We start from the raw sequence: 24496 nt of genomic DNA, 5'->3' as shown, positions 1-24496 counted from the left end.
ACATGCTCCTATCCTACCACTCACCCTCCTGGACTGTAATAGTCATTAATTGTTTCTGTTTTTGTCTGGACTGTGAGCTTCAAGAGGGTGAGAACGATGTCTGTTTGTTTTTGTTTTGTTTTGTTTTTTCATAATCACAACCCCTGTATCTTGCACAGAACCTGGCCCATAATAAGCCAGTGTTCAGTGAGTGAACGCTGAAAGAATGAGAGCATGAGAGAATGAAAAATAGATTTGTGCATAGAAGCCTCTGGTCAATTAGCTGTATGGTGCTGTTCAGGGCCAACCAAAACTGTACTCAGAGTTCTAGGTATTATCAGGCCACACTTAGCCACTCCAGTGGATTCAGAGCCCTGATGCAAGACAAGGGGCTTCTTTCCCACCCCAAGTCTCTTTAATAAAAACCTTTAATATTCTTACGCTGTTGCAATGACAACGGAGTCCAGCCAGTTCCATGGATCTCGAAGAAAAGAAAACTCATCCAGAATAAAACCTCTTGCCAATATTTTTATCAGAGCTTCAAAAATATAAATCCCAGTGAAGACATACCTACAAAGCAAATCATTCAGAACAAGAAGGAACATGATAAATTATATGAAAAGCAGAGAGCCCACCTGTTTTATCTGGCCTTGACATGGTTTTACCCATTATGATGGAACATTGAACATTCTGGTCTTCAGCAAACCAGAGTTCAGAAAGGCAAGCTCCTCAAGCAAATTCTGAAAACAGAGCCATGGATAAAGTTGTAAAACTGCTTTTCAGTGGCTGGCTTCACAGCCATATTTGTGACAGAAGTTTCAGCCCACGTGGAGCCCTAGGACTGGGGATTGTAGTTTGTCACTGCTTTTCTAGAATTGTTACTCTGATGTACAGAAGGGGATGACAGCAAAGGAATGCAGAGAGTAAATGACAAGGCTAAAAACTGGATCTTTCCACATCTCATGTTCACAGATTGGAAAACAATATTGCTAAGATGTTCATACTACTCAAAGTGATCTATAGATTCAAAACAATCTCTATCAAAATCTCAATGACACTTTTTGCAGAAACAAAAAAAAAATCCATCCTGAAATTCATATGGAATTTCAAGAGACCACGAATAGCCAAAAGAATCTTGAAAAAGAACACAGTTGGAGGTCTAACACTTTCTTATATTAAAATTTATCACAAAGCTAAAGCAATTAAAACAGTGTGGTACTGGCATAAAAACAAACATATAGACTACTAGAATAGAACAGAAAGGCCAGAAATAAGCCCTCACATATAATTAAATGATTTTCAACAAGGATGCCAGACTATTCAATAGAAAAAGGACAGTCTTTTCAACAACTCGTGTTAGAAAAGCTCAATATCCACATGCAAAAGGATGAAATTAGACCCTTACCTCATATCATGTAAAAAAATTAACCCAAAACGGATTAAAGAGCTAAAAGTAAGACCAGAAACTATAAAACTCCTAGAAGAAGATAGTTTTTAAATCATATATCTGATGAGAGGTTAATATCCAGATTATATTAAAGAACTCCTATGACTCAACAACAAAAAATCAAATAATCCAATTTAAAAATGGTCAAACTACTTGAATAGACATTTCTCCAAAGATGATATACAAATGTACAAGTATGTGAAAAGATGCCCAATATCACTAATCATCAGGGAAATGCAAATCAAAATCACAGAGAGCTATCCCCTTACATTCATTGGGATGGCTACTATCAAAAAAGCAGAAAATAGCAAGTATTGGTGAGGATATGGAGAAATTGCAACTCTTGTGCACCATTGGTGTGATTGTAAATTGGTACAACGACCATGGAAAACAGTATGGAGATGCTTCAAAAAATTAAAAATAGAATTACCATATGATCCAGGAATCCCCCTTTTAGGCATATACACAGAAAAATTCAAAGCAAGGTCTCAAAGAGATAATTGCGTACACAAGTTTATAGCAGTGCTATTCACAAGAGCCAAAAAGTGGGAGCAACCCAAATATTCACTGATGGATGCATAGATCAATAAAATGTGGTACATATAATGGAATATTATTCAGCCTTAAAAAGGAAGGAAATCCTGTCACATACTACAACATAAATGAACATTGACGTCATTATGCTAAGGGAAATAAACCAGTTACAAAAAGACAAATGCTGTATGATTCCACTTATATGAAGCACACAGAGTAGTCAAATTCCATGGAGATAGAAAGCAGAATGGTGGTTGCCAGGGAATGAAGGGGAGGACAGAACGGGGAGTTACTGTATAACAGGCCCAGAGTTTCAGTTTTACAAGACGAAGAGAGTTCTGGACGTGAATGGTGGTAACGCTTTCACAACAATGTGAATGTACTGAATGCCACTGAACTGTACACTTAAAAATGGTTACGGTGATACATTTTATATAATGTACATTTTACCACAATTTAAAAAAAAAACGATTTCCATTTTCTTCCCTGAGTCCTTCATCATGTCTATCCTTTATTTCCCTTCTTCCCCTTCCTCCTCCTCCAAATAACACAAAACACCATACCCTATCTCTCTTGTTATAATCCCAAATTGTCAGAAAAGCTAGATCTGCACGCGTGCCCATGCAGGCACACACACGTTCCACTTTGGGGACCAGAACAATCAAGTCAAACGATCTGTTAGTTCAGAGTAAAAAAAGCGGACCTTTTCTGATAGAATATCCAGCCATTGTTAGCCCTCAAAGCAAAAGAACTAAGGTCTTGAGAACTTGAAAAATCCAAAAGCAGCCAAGTCTAAGAGAAGAAAGGGTCATGATGCTGCACAAGCAAGAGCTCCTCTCTACTTCAGCCTTTTTTTAAGCTGATCACCTTTTAGGTGACAGATGAACTCAGCAGATTAGTTAACGTCTGCTCTTAAATGCCACTTTTTAAGCTCAGGCAAAATTTATAACGTTGTTGGTATTTGGGGAAAAGGCTGCAATTGCAGATTTGTGAGATTTTGCCAGTCTTCCTTTAGCTCTCAAGCCAAAGAGACAGCCCCCCTGACTGCCTTTTCAGTCTGATCATCTAGCCTCCACCTCCCACCTCCACCATTCTCTTTTTCAGCAGAAGCCTGGCCCATGGTGGGACAGGCAGACCAAGATGACATTTGACATGGAGTAGAGCCATGCCCACCAGTAGGAAGCAGGACTTAGGAGCTCCACGATGGGCAGACCCCAGCCCATCAGGCAAAAGAAGCCCTCTGGAGCGTGTCACTGTCAATTCAAGCACACTTCGGGGACCCAGCAGAGCCATGGTAACGTCCAAGGAGGTTAACAGAACACCATTACTTGGTCCTAGGGAACTTTTGCATTCCTTCTCTGAGAGTTATTAACTTGGATTCAATTTCCCCATTTAAATGTTTTCTAACTGAAGAAACTGAAGAAAGTCTCCCCCCACTCAGTTGCATGTCTCCTTTTATGAGGACATCTTCACCAGCCTCCTCCCAGCCCCACTTTCATGCATCCACTACAGGGTCTAAATGCCGCCAGGGGACAGCAGCAGCTTCCCCCACTTCCCACCTCTACCTCCAGCCTCTCTGATTCCATAAAGCCTAGACAAGGGTTTTTTCATCTCTCTGCCTTACGGGTCTTTTCGTAGTGAAAATGGCCTTGAGCAAATTAGCTTCCAGTTGGACCACCGCTTCCAGTTAATGGGAAGAGAGGACTCATTATATCTTACCAGAAGTGCTGGGCAGGGCAAACCACTGCTCTGGGGGCAATGCCACCTCCTGGAACTGTCTCTTCCATGGGTCCCACTCTTTTGACCACAAAGGCTTCCAGGGAGGCTGCTGAACGTAATGAGCAGCCGCCTCTGTGCTCTCATTCAGTTCCTCATGTGGAACAGCCAACTCTCCAAAGGGGAGACGTTTCCGCAGTGACACTGCCAGGATGGTTTCTATTCCCAGGCGTGTTCATGCCTCCCTGCTCCACGGCACAGCCCCTGAGCTGGCTGGCCTTAACCAGATTCCAGGGCCCACCCAGCAACAGAGAGGGCACAACCACTAAAAAATAATGCAAAGAAGTAAAACTAAAAAGGCAGTAGAGGATTCCAACGAAATACTAAACATACCTGATTAACACAAAAGAAGACAGGAAAGGAGGACCAAGAAACACAAGAGCAAAGAAGGAAAAAAAAAGATGAGATCAATAGAAAACCAAGAGAAAAACGGCAGACCTAAATTCAAGCATATCCAAAATCACATTAAATGCCAGTGAACTAAACATTGCATCAAAAGGCAAAGATTGGATTGATAGACCACACAAAGAACAAAAACCAACTATATGCTTTCTACAAGAGATACAGTAAAAATTCAAAAACACAAAAAGGTTGAGTAAAAGAATGGAAAGGATACACAATGCAAACAATGTTCAAAAGAAAGCTGAAGCAGCTACGTTAATATCAGACAAAACAAATATTAAAAGGAGTATTACTAGAGAAAAAGGACATTTCATAAAGATGAAAGAATGCATACATCAGGAAAATGTAATAATCATAAATGTTCATGTACCTAATACTAGTGCTTCAAAATACATGAAGCAAAATTTGGTGAAAAGACAGGGAGAATGGACAAGTCCACAATCATAGAAGGAGATTTCAAGCCACTCTTCAGTAATTCATAGAAGTATTAATAGAAGAAGTAAAGGTATGAAAGATGTAAATGACACTACCAACCACCCTAACTAACCAACTATTTACAGAATATCAAACCAAACAACTGCAGAATCCACGTTCTTTTCGAGTGCACGTGAGACATTCCTCAAGGTAGACCATAAAACAATTTTCTCTTGATTTCAGAAGAATGAAATCTTACAGAGTAAATTCTCTAACCACACAGAATTAAATTGGAAATCAATAACAATAAGACAACTAGAAAAACATGAAATATTTGGCAGTTAAAAAACAGACTTCTAAACATATGGGACAAAGGAGAATTCACAAGAAAAAAATGGGGCATATTTTGAACTGAAAGGTAACAAAAATCCAATGTATCAAAATCTGTGGCATGAAGCTAAAGCAATGCTTGGATGGAAATTTATAACTTTATACAATTGTACAAGAAGAGAAGAAAGATCTAAAACCAACTATTTAAGTTTCTACCTTAAGAAGCTAGAAATAGAGGAGCAAATTGAAATCGAAGTAAAGTAAATTGAAGGAGCAAATTATATGGAGCAAATCAAAACTTCCACACACTACTGGCAGGAATGTACAACAGTGCAGCCAGTTTGGAAAAGTCTGGCAGCTTCTTACAAAGTTACTCATATACTTATCATATGACCTAGCAATTTCACTATTGGGTATTTATCCAAGGAAAATGCAAAATCTCCTAAAAAAAAAAAAAAAAGCCTTTCATACAGAAATGTTCATGACAACTTTAATTATAATAGCCAAAAACAAAAACAAAAAAACCAACAACAACCTGGAAACAACGCAAATGTCCACCAACAGAATGAGGAAACCAATTGTGGTACACTCATACAACAGAACACAACTCAGCAAAAAAAGAGGGGGAAGGAAAGCTAGTGCTTCACACAATAGGAAGAATGCATCTCAAAACATTACAGTAAGTGGAAGAAGACAGACAGAAAAGTATGTTATCATACATGCCATATTATTCCATTTATGCGAAATTCTAGGAAAGGCAACACTAGCGTGACCAAAAGCAGATCAGTATTTGCGTGGGGTTGGGAGTGGGAGGCAGGGATTGGCTGCAAAGAGGCATGAGGAAACTTTTGGGGGTGGTTGGAATGTTCCGTATGTTGATTGTGGTGGTCTCCATCCCATAGCGAAATATGTGATAGAAGTAAAAGGTCTCACATTAAACAATACGAGATAAATTCAATGCATCATTCAATATGTTCCTGAAAGACTAAAACGAGGACAACACATAAGAGAATATTTATCAAAATATAGATCATTCTAAATTAACTTGTATCTCTGAATAACCAACTAAAAATTACAAAAAGTTAATATTTTAATTGTCCAAAGAACTCACTCACACTGACCAGGAAGAAAACAAAAATGAAGCATGGGCAAAAATGGAAATGCACAATTCACAAATGAAGACAGAAAAAAAGTTCAACCCATCTGGAAATTAAGGAAATGCAAATATCTTTAATTCCATAAATTAAAGGAGAACAAAATGCAATACTGGCAAGAACTTAGTACAACTGGTTATCAGAATATACTGCTGATGGCAGAGTAAATTGCTACAAACTCTTTGGAAAACATCTTGTCAATATATATATTTTTAAAAGCATTCAAATGTACTTTTTGACTAGTAAACCCATTTCTAAGACTCTATCCTAAGAAAGTAACAATTTTGAAAAAGTAGCTTGACAGAAAAAGATGCTTGTGGCAATGTGATTTACAGTAGTAAAATCACTAGAATAGTTAAATAAATTATGGTTTATTCACCTGATAAAATATCATCCAGCCAACAAATAATTCCTAGAAAGCCTATGTAAGCAGAAAGAAAGCCAGTTAAGAGCTAGACATACAATTTGTCTGTGTGCTGTTAATTACCAATATAATTTTAAAAGACCTTTAAAGACAATTGTAAAATATATATATATATACACACAAAAACAAAATTGACTCTGCCAGCATTTGTGTTGGGGAATTGGGATGACGGGTGACTTTCTCTTTCTCTGTATATCTAAACTCTGATGAGTTATCGTTCTTCCCGGCGTATTTGTTTAGAACCTTGGGACACACACTTACTCCGCACTGTCGATGTCTAAACCGATGTACCCCTTCCCATGGGTTGAGGCCATGAACACGCAGTTGATGACGACAGTGCAAATGATGAACATGGTAAACAATGTGATCAGCATCCGTTAAGGCAGGTACACTGCAGGAGGGCATGTGTCATTACTGACTGTAGTGAAAGGGCTGCGGTGGCCTCCAGGTCCCCTTCTCTGCAGGTGCACCTGTCTCAGTGTTGGCTGAGAACAGCTCACAGCGGTCCCCTCCCCTGAAGAACCGCCCTTGGCTGAATGGCCGACACCTCTCCTAGAGGGCTACAGCTCCCTTCCATGTCTGACTGACTCTTACAAACAGTTGGTCCCTGGCTTCCAGGCGGGGCAGCTCCCTGTGGGCTCAGGCTGACTCAGACCCCGTCCTTGATTGCCTCCTCCTTTGGCTCCGTCCTGTTTCCCTTCTTCCTTCTATGGAGAGCACTTCTCTACTCAATCACTTAAATGAAAATCCCAGTCTCAGTCTCTGCTTCTCGGGAACACAACCTAAACAGTTATTCCTTTCCATTCTCCTCCACATTCCATTATGTCTACCAAATGTCTTTTTCACCCCCCCCCCAGTCTAAAACTGCCTAGTGTCTGACCACCCCCCACCGCACCCCCACTGCACGTATCAGTAGTGCTCAATGATTCCTATCTGTCTTTATCCGTTAAGCCTGAGGTTGCAAACTCAAAGTCCTAAGAGCCTGGCAAGCCACATAACTGGGAGAAGGAGGCTGATGTTGGGTCCCAGAGGGGTGGAGATGTGGCAAAACAGAGCTTGCACTTGTCCTCTACGAGGCAGTGGTTTCTCACTACACTGATCTGCCAGGTAGCAGCGCGGGCCAAGCCTTGACAGAGGTTCCATTTTTCAAAAGAAGCTGGAAACCTGGACTCTCAACATTAGAGAGTGTTTCCCAAGAGTTTTAAACACACGAACACAATGCATTTATTGGCTAAATACTGTACACAGGGTGCAGACCTTTGCTGCAGTCTCCACTGAGTTGTTCCTTTCTCCAGGAAGCCATCCCTGCTGCCTCCAAAGCACAGCGGCGCCTCTCCATACTACCATTTCCAAACTGCCCACCTCACTAAGGAAATCACCCGCCTTTGACCCGGCTCATTCTGAGGCCACAGGCTCCCAGAGCAGGGGTCAGCCTTTGTTCACATCCTGCACTAGCACGACCCTGCCATGGAGTAGGAGGCACTCAGCCAGTATTTGTTGAAAGAATGAGCCGTTTCCACTCAATAGATATGTGAAACCCTGAGGCTCGGCTCGTAAACTCTTCATAGGATCTAGACGTAGTAAAAGACGCAACAAAAGGATATGAATGGACTGAGATCCTAATGGCTAAACTTCGGATGGAATTGAAAGGCCCCAAAATGAACAAGGCACGCTTGGCACTGAAGCGGTAGATTGTTCTTTTTTTGTTCAACACCATAAATGTCTGCAAAAGACCAAACACAACAGGAATTACATGCAGTGACAAAACAATATTTATCATGAGTGCATTTAGAGAAAATTCAGTGGAACCACGGATTGAGGTGCAGCTTGGCTTATTACGATAACTACAGCTTCTGATTGGAGAGTTTTCCCTCTGAAGCCCGAGGTACTTTCTGACCAGCCAATACTGTGACTCTGGAAGCCTGGGTCTCACTCAGAGGCCCAAGATAAGTGCTGGGATGTGGACTGTTCACCCAGTGGAATATTCTCGAAGCCCCAGAGATGGAACACATGGGTCCTGAAAATAAAGAAAATAGGGATGAAGAATAATAACTGGGTAAAGCAAAGCTCTTCGTATTGTACTCCGTGGTATGTATCTACGGAGACAAGAACTATTATAGAAGAGAACTTGAAGAGATGGAAGTAGAACTGAACGTTCATACTCAGCAGATTATTTTAAATTGTTGTGATTACTACTGAAAATAATGAATCTTCGAATAGTCAGGGACCGAGAGAGTCCATATTGTGATGCTTGAGCAGTTCTACATGAGATAGCCTGTCAATCAATTCTAACCCTGAGGATCTTCAATTAAAAAGTCATCAAGGTTCCCAGACTTGCTCTTCCATTCCCCCCTGGACATAGGGGCAAATCTGCCTATGGTTTTCACCTGGCAGGGGAAGGCCTACAGAAGCATCTGGCAAGGCCTGCGGGTGTTTTTCGTTGTCTGTCACAATGACTGCAGCCTCCACTGGCCTTTCGTGAGTAGGTCCAGGGATGCCAAAGCCAGGAACAACCTGCCAAATGATGCACTGTCCCCTCCATCGGACCCAACTGTGCTCCACTGAAGAACTCCGAACGAGTGCCCATTTCCTCTTAGCACATTTCCTGGACTCTGGGAAGGAAGCAGGCCTCGACAGCAACCTTCACTCACAGGCTTCTAACATCAGCCCCCAGACCTCCTTCTTTCCATGTAACTGTACTCCAGCTGTCCCTTTATGTGTCCTTAAGGCTGTTAGTTACAAAAGCCTTCACAGAACGAGGGTCATTCCTGTCTCCCTACGCAACTGTTCCTTTGAGATATGCAAAAAGTACTATTTGACACGTAATCCAGAAGGTTCTCAGACAGGAAAGACAGGCCTTGTCACCAAGGCCCAAGACAGCAGTGAAGGTGCCGCCTTGGCTGAGGTACCAGAACTTCAGCCACTGCCAGCCATCAACCGTCCTTCCCTGAGGTGCAGGAACTTACCTGCCTGCTGACCATCTGGCTGCAGGGAAACCTGTGGATGGGGTCTTTTCCATTGCTTCCATAACAAAATTAAACGAGCCACAGGGTTCTTTAAAAGCTATGAGTTCGGGAGCCCAAGACCCACTCTGGGAATTCTGTGCCCTTCCTTTGGATAGAAGGACAATATTAGGGCACAGAGCAAAACTCTCCTTGAGGGGGGTCACTCCAAATTAATAGGTGGCATGATATGGCTCTGTTTCTATGCCCTTTGATTTTGATATTTTATTACTGCCTCCTCTGACTGCTTTAAATATTTCAACTAATGGTGTATTTAACTACACTTGCCAGGGTTTTAATGATTAAAATGATAGGTACCAGCTTCTTCCGTCTGCTTGCTGACACATCTCTACCCCTTTCTCTGTAGCTCTTCAAAATGGAAGTTTCTAAAGAGAAGAAGTGCCCTGCGACTATAGAAAGAGCCTTTGGGTTTGAGTCCCAGCTCCACCCCTTACTAGTTGTTCGACCTGGCATAAGCTACTTCCTCATCTAGTCTACGGTTTCCTCGTCTGCAAGGTGGAGTGTTAACGGTTACCACACGTACCTCACATGACTGTTGAGAGCATGGATCACGGGTGTGCAGAGTTCTAGACAAGTATCATGTCTTCTGATTTGAAGGGACAACCCAGGCTGAGAAGAGATGGTTCTAGAACATCCACCCAGGCTGGAACAGAGCCCATCCTCCCAGGACTGTCCACAACACACCAAGCTGCGACCTGCTGGGTCTCCTAGCCAGCCTTGAGGCAGAAGGAGGCCTTCAGCAGTTAGCTCACATTCCACAACTCTGCCTCCAAGAAGCCCCTGGAATTCTGGGGCATAAGGAGAAGGAGGAATACCAGAGTATTTTTGCACCTTCTGCTCTCTTCCCCTTCCTTATCTTTCCCACGCATACCCTATTTTCCTCTATACACATGGTCCCCACTTTACCTGCTAACCTTAAGTCAATTCAAAGACATACAAACCAGGTAATCTTTTTCTGGAGAGCTCAAGTTCTCATGGTTGCCAGCAAAAGATGCTCTCATCATCCCATGTTTTCTAGGACTTTTCCCAGCCTCCCCAGCCTCCTTCCTCCCTGCTCGCAGTCTGGTGAGGTGGGTTTTCCATTCTCTGCTGGATCACACAGTAAGATGATGGTGGCAAGGTCTTCTTAGCCTTTCCTGAAAGGGGATAACTGTCCTCACTGCCCCTCACAGGCTTTCAAACAGCCATCAGAGGAATCCAGAGCTCATATTGCCTCCTCAGAGGCTGCTTTAAGGAACTGTTATTGGAATTTCCCTGCAAGAACTATATTTAGGTAGATGAAACAGCAAACCTATCACAATATTGGCGTGGGATTTACATATAATTTGCATGTGCCTACTTGATTACCATATTCTTAGACTTTATTTATTGAGCTCTGATTATGTGTCAAGTGTTGGTTTTGACCATCATAAGTCTAAAATAACCTAAAAAGCCTATTTCCTGAGGCTTTTTAGAGGTAAACTCTGTTTCAAGGTAAACTCTTGTTGCTGAACTGGATGTTTCTGGAGAGCAGTATTACTCCTTCATATCAGTATAATGCTTTACTGTTTATAAAGTACTTCTATAGCATGTCTATGTTGTAAAGTAGGGAAACCAGGCATTCCTCCCATTTTACAGATTAGAAAAATGAGGATTAGTGAAGTGATTTACCCTAAGTCATAAAGCCAATCATTTGAAATGGCCTACATCCAATATTTCTGACTGCTAATCCAGTCCTATTTCCTGACACCATTTTATGTTCTCTCTGTTCTCCTTTTAACCTTTCTGCTGCTCCTACTCTTCACGTTCTTCTTCATGACATGCATTACAGAGAGAAAATGAGGACAGAAAGGGGTGCTCAGGAATACAAAGGAATAGTACAGCCTGCCCTCTGCAAACCCCCAGATCGGTTTTTGGAGATCCTTGTAACACCAGTTATAACAGCGTGGTTAGAACACCCCAGGCACCCCATGGGACTACCTTATGATTTCTGTAGAATGGGTCCAAGTCTTCCAGGGGCTTCGCTACCAGCTCCCGGGGAATATCACCATAGAGCTTGGGCAACTTCCTGGAGGCCTTTAGATCAAGCTGAGGTCGAAGTTGGGGTTCTGCTGCTGTCGCGTCTTTGCGCTTCTTTTTCTCCTTTTCGATGGCAATCCGCTTCTCAATTGCAGCCAGAGAGTCAGAAGTGAAGGGGCGGAAATTCCGCGCATCTGGGAAGATCACTGGGTAGTACCAGTCATCCATCTTCACCCTCGGGACAGAGATAAGGGACAGACCCTCAGAGAGTTCCGGGAGGCAGAAATCACACAGCCTGCCGTGGGATTCCACGCTCCGAGGACGATGTCGTGGGGCTCTACAAGAGTTGAGACTGAGGTGAGGGGCCTCGGGAGTGTACTGGTTGTGGGACAGGTCAGAAGTGGCCACCACTGTGAATGTAGCAGGAACTTTGGGCATAGGCAAGACCAAAGCAGGGCGTCGTTCCTGGAGGATCTGGGGAGAGGTGGGAAGTTGAATTCAGGAGCAAGAGGCAGAAGAAGCCCAGTCTCTAAAATTAAGACCCAAGCATGGAGCAAGACAATGGAACCAGCTGAGCTACTGAAGTGAGGCCTGCACATGATAGATAAGTGACCACAGTGTGAACAGGAAAGGAAGGAGCAGGGAATCGAGTGGCCCGTATCTATGGGTTGCAAAATCAAAACTAAGTGCATGGGTCTTTTCTCACATTTGGTCAGCAAAGTTCTTCTTCCGCCCATTCTTCTACCTCTCACCCCACCCCCACTCCGGTTCAAGCCCTTGTTTCTCAGTCTGGTTGTGTAGGACACAGCTCCCTGGCCCATGCTGGTATTGTGAGCCTTGAGCTCCCCTGGCTGAGGCAGTCAGTTGCCTGTCATTGGTCTGCTGCTCACAGCAGCTCACGGCAGCTCTCACCAGCTGCCGGCCACTCACGCTGGCCACCAGCCGTTCACGGTGGCACACGGTAGCCCATGGCAGCACTCAGCAGCCCGCGGCAGTACTCAGTAGCCCCCTGCGGCTCACCGCAGCTCACGCCGACCTCCGGCCACTCACAGCAGCCCAGCTCCAGGGAGAGCTGTTGTTCACAATCTCAGCTGTAGAGGGCGCAGCTCACTGGCCCATGTGGGAATCGACCTGGCAAACTCAGCGTTAGGAGCACTGCACTCCCACCTGGTGGCCCAACAAAGTTCTTAAAGTATGTGGGATAGAAACAAAAGACCCACGAACACAGGAATGACTATTTGTATGAACACCTATGATCCTATGCCAGTTCTCTTACTTCTGAGACCCAGATTTCGCAGAAGCAAGACCCCAAGAAAACACAAAGGATTTATCAAAGCTTATAGCAACACTCTAACATGGAATGACATAGCTCTCCCAGCCCCTATCCCTGGCGGCCTCTTCCACAAGGACTTTCTCTATAGCCCAGGCTTAAAACTAGGCTGAGAAAAAGCAACAACCTGCAAGTTGAATGCCTTTATTCCCCGTGTCAGCCATCCTCTCCTTTCTTATTGACTGAATGCCAATCTGGGATTGTCCCCCTAACCAGTCCAGGGAGCTATGACGGGGACTCCAACAAGAGACTGAGGATTAACCACGTGTTCAGAGTCTGTTCTAGGCACAGTGCTAGGCACTAATGGGGAATAAACCAGTCCCTCCTCCTGGGCCTACAGTTATCCTGCCTGGGGGTAATGGAGAAGACGGATGAAAGACAGGAGATTATGACGGAGTAAGACAAACGCTACTATAGTGAGAAGTAGAGGATGCTATGTCTGTGCATAGGCGAGGCCGCTAAGTAATTTGGGGCAACCAGGGATGGCCTACCAATGCTTTAATCTCCTAGTTGAGACCTGCAGGAGATCTCGGACTTACACAAGAAGAGGACATCAGAGTGTTGCAGGAGCACGTATAGGGGCCTCTGGGTGAGAAAGAACATGGTGTCCATCAACAAGTTCTCTTTCCCCGGAAAGGAGATTTTGTGGCATGGCATGGTCAGATAAGGCTCCAGTCAGCATTGTGAGAGCACGTGGGGTCCTATCATCCTTAGTAAAGACCATGGACTTCACCCTGAGGATAACGGGGAGCTGCTAAAGAGTGGATTGCTGTTGTTATTATTATTATTACAGAGTAACACTGTCAGGCTTCTTCTTTTTTTAATATCCCTCTAACTGGTGAGAAGGAATAGGGCTTAGCATGGCGGATGAAGGAGGTGGGGAGGCTAGAATCAGAGAATGACCTTGAAAACTATTGCAACAAATCACAGCCACTGAGGATGACCTAATGGAGTGGATGGACTTGTCAGTCGTTTAAGAAATAGCCTTGACAAGTGATTAATTGGAAGGGAGAGATTTGAGGGACAGTAAGGAACCAAATGTCCTGGCTTGGACAGCTGGGTCAACACTGGTGGCACTCACTCATATAGAGAGCACGAGGAAAGGAGGAAGCTTTGGGGGAATAAATTCTGGTTAAAACATGCGGAGTGGAAGCTGCTTGTGGGACCTGCAAATGGGGAGAACCAGGTGGCACTTAAATATGGAGGAATCACAACTCACACACATTAGGCTTTGAAAACAGCACATAAGAAAAAGACAAAAACAAAAACATTGTCAAAATTTCTCTTGACAATCCCTCAGGACGGCATCATATTGAAGAGGCATCCAAACTCATTGGTCAACAAATTCAACACAGCCTGCTTTTCTCCTAGTGCCAGAGCCCATCACTCTTTCTCCAGTTAATCCCCAAAGTAGTTGGATTGTGTCTAAGGGACATAATACGGGCAATGTGTGTGTCTTTAAACCCATGAAGGGTGATGCGATATTCACAACGTGTGAGCTCTATGTCAACTGAAATGAAATGTGGAATTGTAGATTCACTGCTTTCTGTCCTCTTCATTCAGGGTCAAGCTCTTCATGGATGCGCCTGGACGATGTAACTGGCCGTACTACTTAAATTACTCTGTCTCTCCTGCCATCCTCTCCATTCTTCTTCCCTTCCATTCCACCCCTCTGTCTCTCATAAACATACATAGCCGAATTTGTATAAATGAAGTGGGCATATAATAAGACTCTGTGGGTATTTGGCTCTAGAGCTTAAGAAAGACATTTAAGACAGGGATGAAGTCTTTTGCAGTCAACTGCACATGGATGTTAGTGGATCCTATAAAATGGATGAGCTGAGAAAGACCTTGGATGCAAAAACTGGACCTTATGCAGACTTACAGCAAGGAATCCACTGGAAGGCTGCTGCCATAATAATGAGACTATTAAAAAAGAAACTGGACACTCTGACCCTGCTGTTCTGACCCTGGGAATATTTTGCCTGGGGTTTTGAGGAAAAGAGATTTGATAGAAATAACACAAAATGAAACTGACAACCCCTGAAAGTGCACATATTAAAGTTTGTTATAGATGATGAAATAACTGAAGAACCACATCTTAAAGGTAACATTGAAAATGGCAAACATTGACCCAGGAAAAACAGGACTTTATAAAAATTGGCAACTCAAATAAATCTGACAAAATAAAATCACATGCAGTAAAATTTTCTTATTAACTGAAAAAAAGTGATCAAAGAATCGACTATTTTTAATAAAAGGAAAATTGGGCTGTGGAAATAGAGGTTGCACATGCAAAATTAACTAAATTAATAAAAAATCAATATGGAACATACTATAATTGGTAAAATTGGGGGTGATTCAAATTTTCATTATGAAATTTATACCAAAAATACTTAATTTGGAAATTTTTCTGTACAGAAAATAGATTGCATTGCATGGAAAATTGGCTGAAGAATCAAATTGGCTAAGTGTAATTATTTTCCAAGACTTACTAATAATTGAGTATGAAGGCAAATTTTTAAGACACTAAATGACTCTTTACAGAAATAATTATTTAAGTGTATGGTCCCAAACTATGAAGAGAATCCAAAAAAATGGACGATGCATGGAATCCAAGACACAGTGTACCTAACCCAAGAGTGCAATAAAAAAATTCTAGGGTGACTGCATTTCTATTGGCTTAACCAGCAATTGATTCAACTAGAATTAGAAGTCAGGGTGCCCTCAGAAAAACCCTCAAGAATAAGGTAAATTCTCTATACCAAAGAATATGACTAAGAAACTGGTTTCTTGATAGGTAAAAAAAAAAAAAAAAAAAAAAGGTAATTAGAAATTCCATCAGAACAATTCATTCTTCAGAAAGTCATGTTTTACATATGAAACCAACTAAATGGCTTAAGTAGCAGACACAATATAAGAATAGGAAAAAAAAGAGAGTCCACTTGACCTTGACACTTAGAACATTCTCCATGCAGCAATAAGTTAATGATATCAGAGTCTGTCCCTTTCTCTATGGGTCCAAATATGATACTTGGTTTTAAAGACTAGTAGCTACAAAATTATTGTATCATAAAAGTTTTATGTTAGGTTTTAATTTTAACAGTCATCCTATAGATAAAGCAGAATTCATTACCGTTACAGAATAGAATTCAAATGTGACAAACGTTATAAAATTTTGTTGCAAGCTAGAGTTGGAGAAAAAAGACAAAGGAAACCTCGAAGTCACCAAGTTCCTCATCCTAAACACTTGGACAATCAAGGCATTCTAAGGAAGGCTGATGGATCAAGGAATATACGTATAAGTCTATCCCTTCAAATTGTGCAGATAATCATGGCAAAACCAAATTTAAAATGTAAGTAACAAAAATGGAAAGGATCATGAGGACAGCAGAAGGAGTAACGCCAGTAAGCTAAATTCCTCATCTCACATAGGGGCAATTCAATAACTTCTAGCTAAACTTGATAAATCAAGGAACAGAAGTATAACTAGAGTTAGGGCTAGGGTCACGGTTGAGGTTAAGTATGGTTAGAAGACTGAAAAACTGAAATGGTTAAAAATGGGACTGAGTATATATAGGTGAAGATGGAGACATTTTATTTTTCATGTTAGATCCTTCCCAATATATTTTCGTTCTGAGCTATTTGATGTATGTGCATGTATGTGTTACTTTTATCGAAGTGCAAAGGAACATAAAAATCCTTCGAGGGCTCAAAACATTCTCTGAGTCAAAATGTCAGTACAGTGACAGGCTCGAAATCTCCTTGAGTCACAGAAGAAGTAAGCATAATCTCAACTTGTAGTCCTAAACCAGGAGGCCGACGACATGTGAATTATGATTTAACTTAGGAAATCACAGAGACGGGGAGGACCGTGACGAGGCGCTGCAAGACAAATGCTCCCCTAGGAAAGAGGGCCAAGGCCTCCCTTCCCTAAGCAGGGATCCTACATTCCTCAGGAACTGACTTGCAGTTAAGATTAGGTAGCTCTGGCCTTACTTGAAATCTATAAGCTTTGTAGAGATACTCAGATCAGAATTCCAAGCATTCGTTCCTTCACGTGTTAGGTGCTGGGGTTGCAAAGTGATAATAATACACTTTTTAGTCCTCAAGACTCTTAGAGTGATGTGGGGAATCAGGTAAATCAAGGCCAGAGGATGAAACCACACAATGAGTGTGGCTGCACCAGGGGAAGCGTTGGGTACTGTGGGAGCCCGGAGCGCCTGGTTATGGAGAATCAAAAGTCATTGAGCTGGGAGGAGAAAGGGAGGTGTATGCATGTGTGAAAGCTCTGAGGGTAGGAAAGGGCCTTTTGTTTCTTATCTATGACTTTCCCCACAATTATAGACGTGACATAACCTCACTGTACTGGACTTTTTCCGTTGGCCCTACAGCTCTCTCTCCATCCTCATCCACCCTGCTCAGTGCCCGTGAAGCTGATCTACACGAACCCCTCATCGGGGTCCCTTGAACTCTGCCTTCCAGTTGAGTTTGGCCAGTGGGAGGCACCAGCAACAGACCCAGAGACTGGTAGAGAGTGAGGTCAGGGTTTTCCTCCCCAACTTTCTCCTTGATGGTGGCCCTGGGCCACATTTCCTGTCAGGTGGCCTGTCCACACAGCTCTCTCTCCAGTCATGTCGCACCTCCTTGCCTTTGCTCCTTCTGATGTAGGGTGTAATGACACCCACTCTCACGACACTTGAGAACTGCACCCTCACTTGTTTCTGTTACTGACCTCTGCCCATATCTTTGTAAAATGTCCCTTTAATAAAATATCCTCAAAATGTCTAGTTTCCATGTGCCATCTGTTTCCTGCCAGTGCCCTAGCAGAGTCATCCATTAAATAAAATTTAGAAAACAGAAAAGGAAATGATCACCCAGAAGCCAAAGCCACCCAACAGATGGAAGTTTTAACATTTTGGTATATTTCCTTTTGTACATAGTTACATATGTACGTTGCCATGCATGCGCAATTTTATGTCATGAACTTTTCAGTTCATGCATTATCACAAACATTTCTACAATGATAAGTACCATTTAATGTTCATTTGGAATTAAGGTGAATTATTTGTGACCTTCTCTTAAGAGACAGAGATTTTAACCTTATGCCTTCCTTGACTAGTGTTTCTCTGTAGCTTTCTCGCTCGGTAAGGAGCAAAACTGGACAACCTGATCCTCACACTTTACCATAACCAGTAAGCGAAGTCACTGGGGAAGTCACCAAAGGTTTACAACTACACGCCCAGAACATTTTGACAGGCATCTGGTCCACACAACCTGAAATACCAAAGGTCCACACTGAGGTTAATAAAAGCTATAAGCTATAAGTTAAGCACCGTGTCAAGTGCTCTAAATGGATTATCTCTCATAATTTCCCAAGAATACACGGTGAATATTATTATACCATCCCCATTTTACCAAATAAAACATTAGGGCTTAGAAAAATTGAGATACTTGCCTATGATCACATACGTAACTGCTAAAGAATTTCAACCCCAAGTTACCAGCATGCAATCCACCTACCTGTCTAGTTCTTCATACTCAAGACTACGACATCCCAAGGAAGTGAGAGAATGAAGTCAGAAAGAGAAAGCCACACAGCTTCCAGCTGGGCTGGGTTTATGACACCCTCACTGTGTGTGACATGCTTCCCCGGACATCAGGCTCACTGCCACCTCCCCAATCATATGTCACTCCCATAGGCATTCCTCTGGCCCCACCATGACACCCTAACCCTCCTTCCAAGCCAGACAGCCCAATGGTAGCTACACCCTAGGACGCCCCTTTGTCCATTTCAGGTGGTGGTCTGAACAAGTTCTTAACTTTAGTGACACATGAACCATGTTCATTAATATGGGTTGTAAAAACTAATATCCCTTTCCTCTTGCAGAGATCACATAAGAAAATCAGAAAGCAAATGAACATTGACAGACTTTAACACAATTGATCTCAGTGCAAAACCAATGCCACAGTTTGCTAACTCTTCGGGGGAAAAAAAGGTATACATTAATTTCTGACTAAGTTAATTGGCCACAGGGAATTCAGAAAAATAATTGGAGGATTTGCACCATAGCCTCAGATGGAGATAGGATTTGAGAACATATTTACTAGAAAAGCCCAAGTCCTGACACAAAGTCCAGTGTTGCGAGCACCTATGAGGCCAGCCAACCAGCCATCTCCTGTTCCCATGCCCCCATGTCCCCCCTCCCCCAGAGCATTTGAAAAGAGGAGAACCACCTGAGGGTCCCCATCACTGAGCCACATATCTTGTACCTGGTCTCTGCCTCTGATTTGAGCGGGAAATGTTTACAAAAGGCCTGTATTCCACCTTGATTTAAAAACAAAAACAAAAACAAAACATACAGAGCAAGTTCCATACTGGCAAGTCCAGCCTTGAAAGGATGGCAGAACAGGGCTGGAGGCAGAGAACAGAGGACTCACCTGCCTTCTGGTAAGGCGGCTCCAGACAGCAGCCGTGTGGTCCGTGGTACCTCTGGAAGCTCTCCTCGGGGCAAGTCTCCCACAGAGTCTGAGCTCCTGCTGCTGGCAGTTGGAGCCCTTTTGGGAGGAGCAGCTCAGAAGCTGGGTGGAGAGTGTGGAGGAAGGCAAATGGGAAGAGAGCCAAAGTGATTTTAAAGAATCGTGGAGGAAACCCTGTAACCAGAGAAGTGACTGAGATGGTACTTACATTTATACTTTGGAAGCATCTGCCTTTAATCAGTGCTTAATCTATCTGCAGAAAGCATCATTAATAAAGAAACAGGTTGTTGTTTTTTTTTTCTCTGGCCTCATCCAAGTGGTAGAGAGAATACAGAAAAGTCTATGAACGCCAGGCTGTACGTCTGCATTAGCTTAGCCTGCACGCCGCCTGACCTGGGGGACCAGGGTCTCATACCCCAGGACCTCCTGAGACCCATAATGTGAAACTGTTCACATTATGAAACAAAGCACCCATTCAGCTCCTCCTCCTTTCTTTGCTTTTGTGCCATCCACACAGGGGGTTCAGACCAAGGAAAATACATGCTTGCTTATGCGGTTCTCAGTAAGAACACCAAGAAGACCCTTTGGTCACCAAGGCATCTCCACAATGGATCTGTCACCAAACCCAAACTCCCTCATGTAAGCTTCTGTTTTGTTAATTCTTGGGGGAACATGAAATCGCTCTGGGCAGTGTCACCCCATAAGCTATTTTCAGCCATTGTCACCTTGCAGAGGCTAGCTGACAGCCAACTGTGATAAAGGATACAAGATGGATGTATACAAAAAGGCAGAAGGTAGAAAGTAAGTGATCAAAGGGGTGTTGGATGGAATCACAGGCAGATTTCGGTCCCGCCAGAAGGGACACTAACTACCAGTCAAAAGAATTGGCCTCGGGGTGTGAAGGGGTCCCGGCCCACTGAAAATGCTTGTGGGTGTTTTGCACTCATTCTTACATGTGCCTTTTTTTAAAAAAAATTGGGGGCAAAGTCTTATTTCATGAGATTCACAAAGAGTTGCAAGACTCCAGAAGACTTAGAATCACTAGTTTAAAAGCCAACTTATACTTGGGAACATTTTAGATGATTTTGTTCAAAAATCTGTGTCCAACAATGGAGAAATGGTTGAGTAAATCATTGGCCACTCATGTAATAGAATATTAAATAGCTGTTATAGATAATGCTAAAACAGTGGTCACAGTAAGGAAAAATTCCTATTACGTGATATTAAAGAACATTCATAATTATCTCATTTACTCATTACTTAGACTAAATACTTGGATAAAGGAATTAAATATTTGTAACATGTTGGGCATTCTCCTAAGCTTCTTTATAAACAACTCAAGAAGTTGTTAAATAACATCACTCTTAACACTTGGATGTTTTCTCTTCCAGCATTGGTTTTGTGTTTTGGGTTTTTTTTTTAGGACTTGTGTCAGTCGGTGGGTGGGTTTGACTTCTTTTGCTGCATGCTCTGATGTAGTACAAAGGGTCCATTTGTGACTGTCTTTCATTGTCATTTAATGTTGCCCCATATCGTTTTTTCATTTGGCGTCCATCATTTGGCTGTGCCAAAATTGATTCGACCACTAGCCTACTTCTGTTACATACTAATATTCAGTTCTGTTTTGCAGCAAATATTGTGCACACAGCTTTGCACACTGTCATTTCTCTGTGCTGGGGCTTATTTATGTGCTGATAATGGAGCACGGGACCCGCTCCATCTAATTCACAATCACATCCCACCTGTTGACTCAAGGCAGGGTCCACAAAGTGGTGCCCACCAGGCCTTAAGTAGGACTATGGGGCTGTTTGTGGGGGAAAAAAAAGAAAAAGAAAAAAGAAGAAAAAAAGAATTGGCCTAAGTCCCAGCTCTACCACTATAAGCTGAGTGATATTAGATGAATCATTCCATTTCTGAGCCTTAATTTTCTCCCTATAAAATGGGATAATTCTTTCAAACATCCTTAGTCTTCAGAAGCAAATGTGATAATAGCTGTCAAAATACGATGCAAACACTAGGAAAAAGATCAGTTAATTTTTAAGAAGGAAAAGGTGCGGTTGCTTTTCTCCCTCTGCTGACTAAACACCAACATCTCACGGAAAGGTACTGAAATCTGACATGGGATTAGTACCTAGCCTGGCACAGTGTATGTAACCTGACTTTTTAAAGCAGTGATCAGAAATTCTAAGCCCTTGTCTGAGGGTGATTCTCAGGATAAGAGAAGACCAAAGAATAGGAGAAGGACTTAGATTAACAAGCATTTTTTGCATGGATTAAAAAAAAAAACTGTGTGTTTAAAGAAGTAAAGGAGACCTCTAAATCCATTATCTTAAAAGCCTCTGACCTTTTAAAATATAAACTCTTTGCAGATATTATTTTTGTAAGCTATTAAGTCATATGCAGACTTCCCGCTCTGAAGTTTCAGAGAATCTTTCTAGTTCCATCTTTGAGGTAAATGTAAATGATTCAAAATGTAAAGACTTAAGTGACAGAGTAATATACAAACACAGGCCACCCAAGCAGGATGGGTTTGCATCCAGGACTTGCCCCAGACTTACCTCTCCTTACACTTGACAGATGGAGCAGAGCACCTGTGCTGAGGACTCACGAGAAAAGAAGACCAACGTCAGAGCATGGTCAGGATGACTCCACATTTGCATCTCTGGAGCCATACAGCGTCTTCACCCTCAGAGGCTAGCAGGAGCGAGCCTGCGAGTCTCAGTCCTGCCATCTGATAAGCTGACCAGCTTCAATGTCAGTGGTCAGAGGTGCACCAGCTTTAGCAGAAGCCACACCTCCCATCTGTTTATCTAGCAAAGATGACATTGACCCTCCACTATTGCAGATCACCTGGAAATACCAAAATAAGACCTGAGCCCTTGAGGAGCATGCAGTCCATTATGTGACAAGGAAAGGTATACCAAGAACTAAAAAATAAGAAAGAGACCATCAAGAAGCTGCAAGCGAGATGCTACCAGAGGCCTTTACAGCATGGAACAAGGAGCATCTCCTTCTGGAAAGGCTTCCAAGAAGAGATGGGATTTGAGCTGAGGCTCACAGGATGAGTACAAACTCAACATGAGGAGAAAGTAGGGATGGGCTTTCCAGGAAAAGCATGAGCAAGGACACACCAGCCTGGAAGGACAGGGCATGTGTAGAGAATCTCAAGTGATTCCAGGACGATGGAGTGTTGACAAGGGGAGGGGCACAGAAGAAGGGGAGGCGACAACGAAGGGATGCTTTGCATGGCCTTGCATACCACTTGAATACCACTACGGAGTTTGAACTTGAACTTGTATAGAGTCACAGACATGACACCGGCACTGTCTTCAGCTTTTAATTATTTATGTATAACCACCCAGCCTTCTGTTTCCCTAATGTGCACCACTGCTGACCTCTCACGGACAATAAGACCTCCATGTAAATAAACAGATGTCAGTGGGTGATGCTGAGGGTATGACGTATGCCACAGCAGAAGGTGTAAGTAGCCAAAGTGAACAGAACGTTTTGTGGGAGAACCGGCTATGACTGATTCTGGGACACAGCTCTGAGGAAGTACAGAATCCATTTCCTAGGAAGCACTTGCCTTCACAGTTCTAAGAGAGATTCCTTGGTAGGACCTTATAGAAAACATGTTTTCGAAGACATAGTTTCATGATCTTGTTCACTGCGATGGCGCCATGTTTACAACAGTACGTATTATTTAACAGGTTCTTAATAATTATTTGTGAATAAGTGAAAGAACTGCTAACCTCCTCTCAGTCCTTTCTGAAACCCAGCCCTGGCTCCTCAATCCTACACATCTGGTTCTGGACAGGAAGCCCTGGCAAGGCCTCCTTTGTGAGGTCTGGCTCTTCACTCTCATCCGTCATTTCCAGCCAGCCTCACCTGCACAAGCCCTTGTCACCTCTCATCTAGACTGTCACAATGGCCTTCCCCATGGGCAGTCTGTCAGCCCCTTCCTGCTAGGCTGTCCCACACACTGACTGCTCCTGCCCCAGCCACATCTTGTTCTTCTCTGTGCCCTACCCTGCTCAGGCCCTGAGCTCACTCTGAGTAGTGCTAAAGCTGCCTCCCTCTTGCTTTTTCCCTCACTGCTTTCCCAATCCCTCCATTTCCTCTTGCTTCCATAAAGACTTTCCTGACCACGCTATCCCTCTGGGAGCTCCCTCTACACAATCAATCATCAATATTCCAATAGCACAGTGCAATGTATACTTTTATGATCAGCTTCACACCGTTTCAAAATTATTTTAGAAATTACCTTTGTGTTTTGGTTTGGGTTTCTCCAAAAGCATTAGACAAGCACTCAGTGCAGGAGTCTCCTTGGGAGTGACCACAGGAAACAGGAGTGAGGGAAAGAGGAACAGAAGGCTAAGAAAGAGAAGTCAAGGAAGGGTGTGCACTTGAGATGATTACTGTTCTGGCCAACTGGGGCTCAGCCTCTCTGGGGAACCTCTGAGGAACCATGCAGAATGCACTTGAGAATTAGGAGTTTGGACATTTACCCTCTGCTTACATCCCCTATCACTTGACGGCTGTCCACAGGGACATCCTGGTACCCAGCCTCCAAGATGGCCCCAATGACCCTTATCTCTGATATTCACGTTCTTATGTAGTCCCATCCCAAATTGAACAGGGGTAACCAACATGACATTGCAGAAGTGACAATGTGTAATTTCTGAGGCTCGGTCATAAAAGGCAAGATGGTTTCTTCCTTGTTCTTTTGGATTGCCACTTGAGAACAAGCTAGCCACCATTCTGCGAGAACACTCAATCAGCCATATTGGAGATTTCACGTGGGGGAGGAACTAAGACCTCTTGCCAACAGCCCACACCAATTTGTTAGCCATGGAAGTAAGTCATCTTCAAGCAGATCCTCCAATCTCAGTTAGGGCTTCACTTCCCTTTGATCTCCAAATCTCTGGGCTATGCTTGCTCATGGCCTGAGAGTTCCCAGGGCTTTGGAGAAAGCACTGAGACAAAAGCCAAGAGAAGCAAGGCTGACCCTTGAGGTGGGATGCTGTTAGAATGCAGAAGTTGTGCACCATAGCTTTAGAGGACGTCAGAGGGAGGCTAAGGGAATGTGACAGGGGTCACAAAAGCATCTGCTATGCTTGGAAACTTCCTAAAAGATGGTTCCTGTGTATTCTTCCCCCACCACAGGGTTTGCCAAAGGGCTGCACATACACGTAGGTACTGAAC

General features: G+C 43.1%; 1 protein-coding gene across 2 annotated transcripts in view; it reads right to left on the bottom strand.

The window, feature by feature from the left end:
• Positions 1–19373, bottom strand: part of SCN11A (sodium voltage-gated channel alpha subunit 11) — a 76250-nt gene extending 56877 nt beyond the window's left edge. Inside the window, exons 1-5 of one of the 2 annotated variants that reach the window (XM_033131491.1) lie at positions 19253–19373; positions 11443–11716; positions 8065–8183; positions 6722–6823; positions 421–549 (exon numbers count right to left, since the gene is read on the bottom strand). In XM_033131491.1, coding sequence (XP_032987382.1) covers positions 421–549; positions 6722–6823; positions 8065–8183; positions 11443–11709 — 617 coding nt within the window. In that variant the 5' untranslated portion in view covers positions 11710–11716; positions 19253–19373. Of the gene's footprint in view, positions 1–420; positions 550–6721; positions 6824–8064; positions 8184–11442; positions 11717–19252 lie in introns of those variants that run through there. The other variant, XM_033131492.1, reaches the window with a different exon arrangement.
• Between the last annotated feature and the right edge of the window lie 5123 nt (positions 19374–24496).

This window comes from Rhinolophus ferrumequinum, chromosome 17 (assembly GCF_004115265.2).
Source record: "Rhinolophus ferrumequinum isolate MPI-CBG mRhiFer1 chromosome 17, mRhiFer1_v1.p, whole genome shotgun sequence".
NCBI lineage: Eukaryota > Metazoa > Chordata > Mammalia > Chiroptera > Rhinolophidae > Rhinolophus > Rhinolophus ferrumequinum.
The sequence above is the reverse complement of the archived record's forward strand: the minus strand, read 5'-3'. Positions and strand labels throughout refer to the sequence as shown.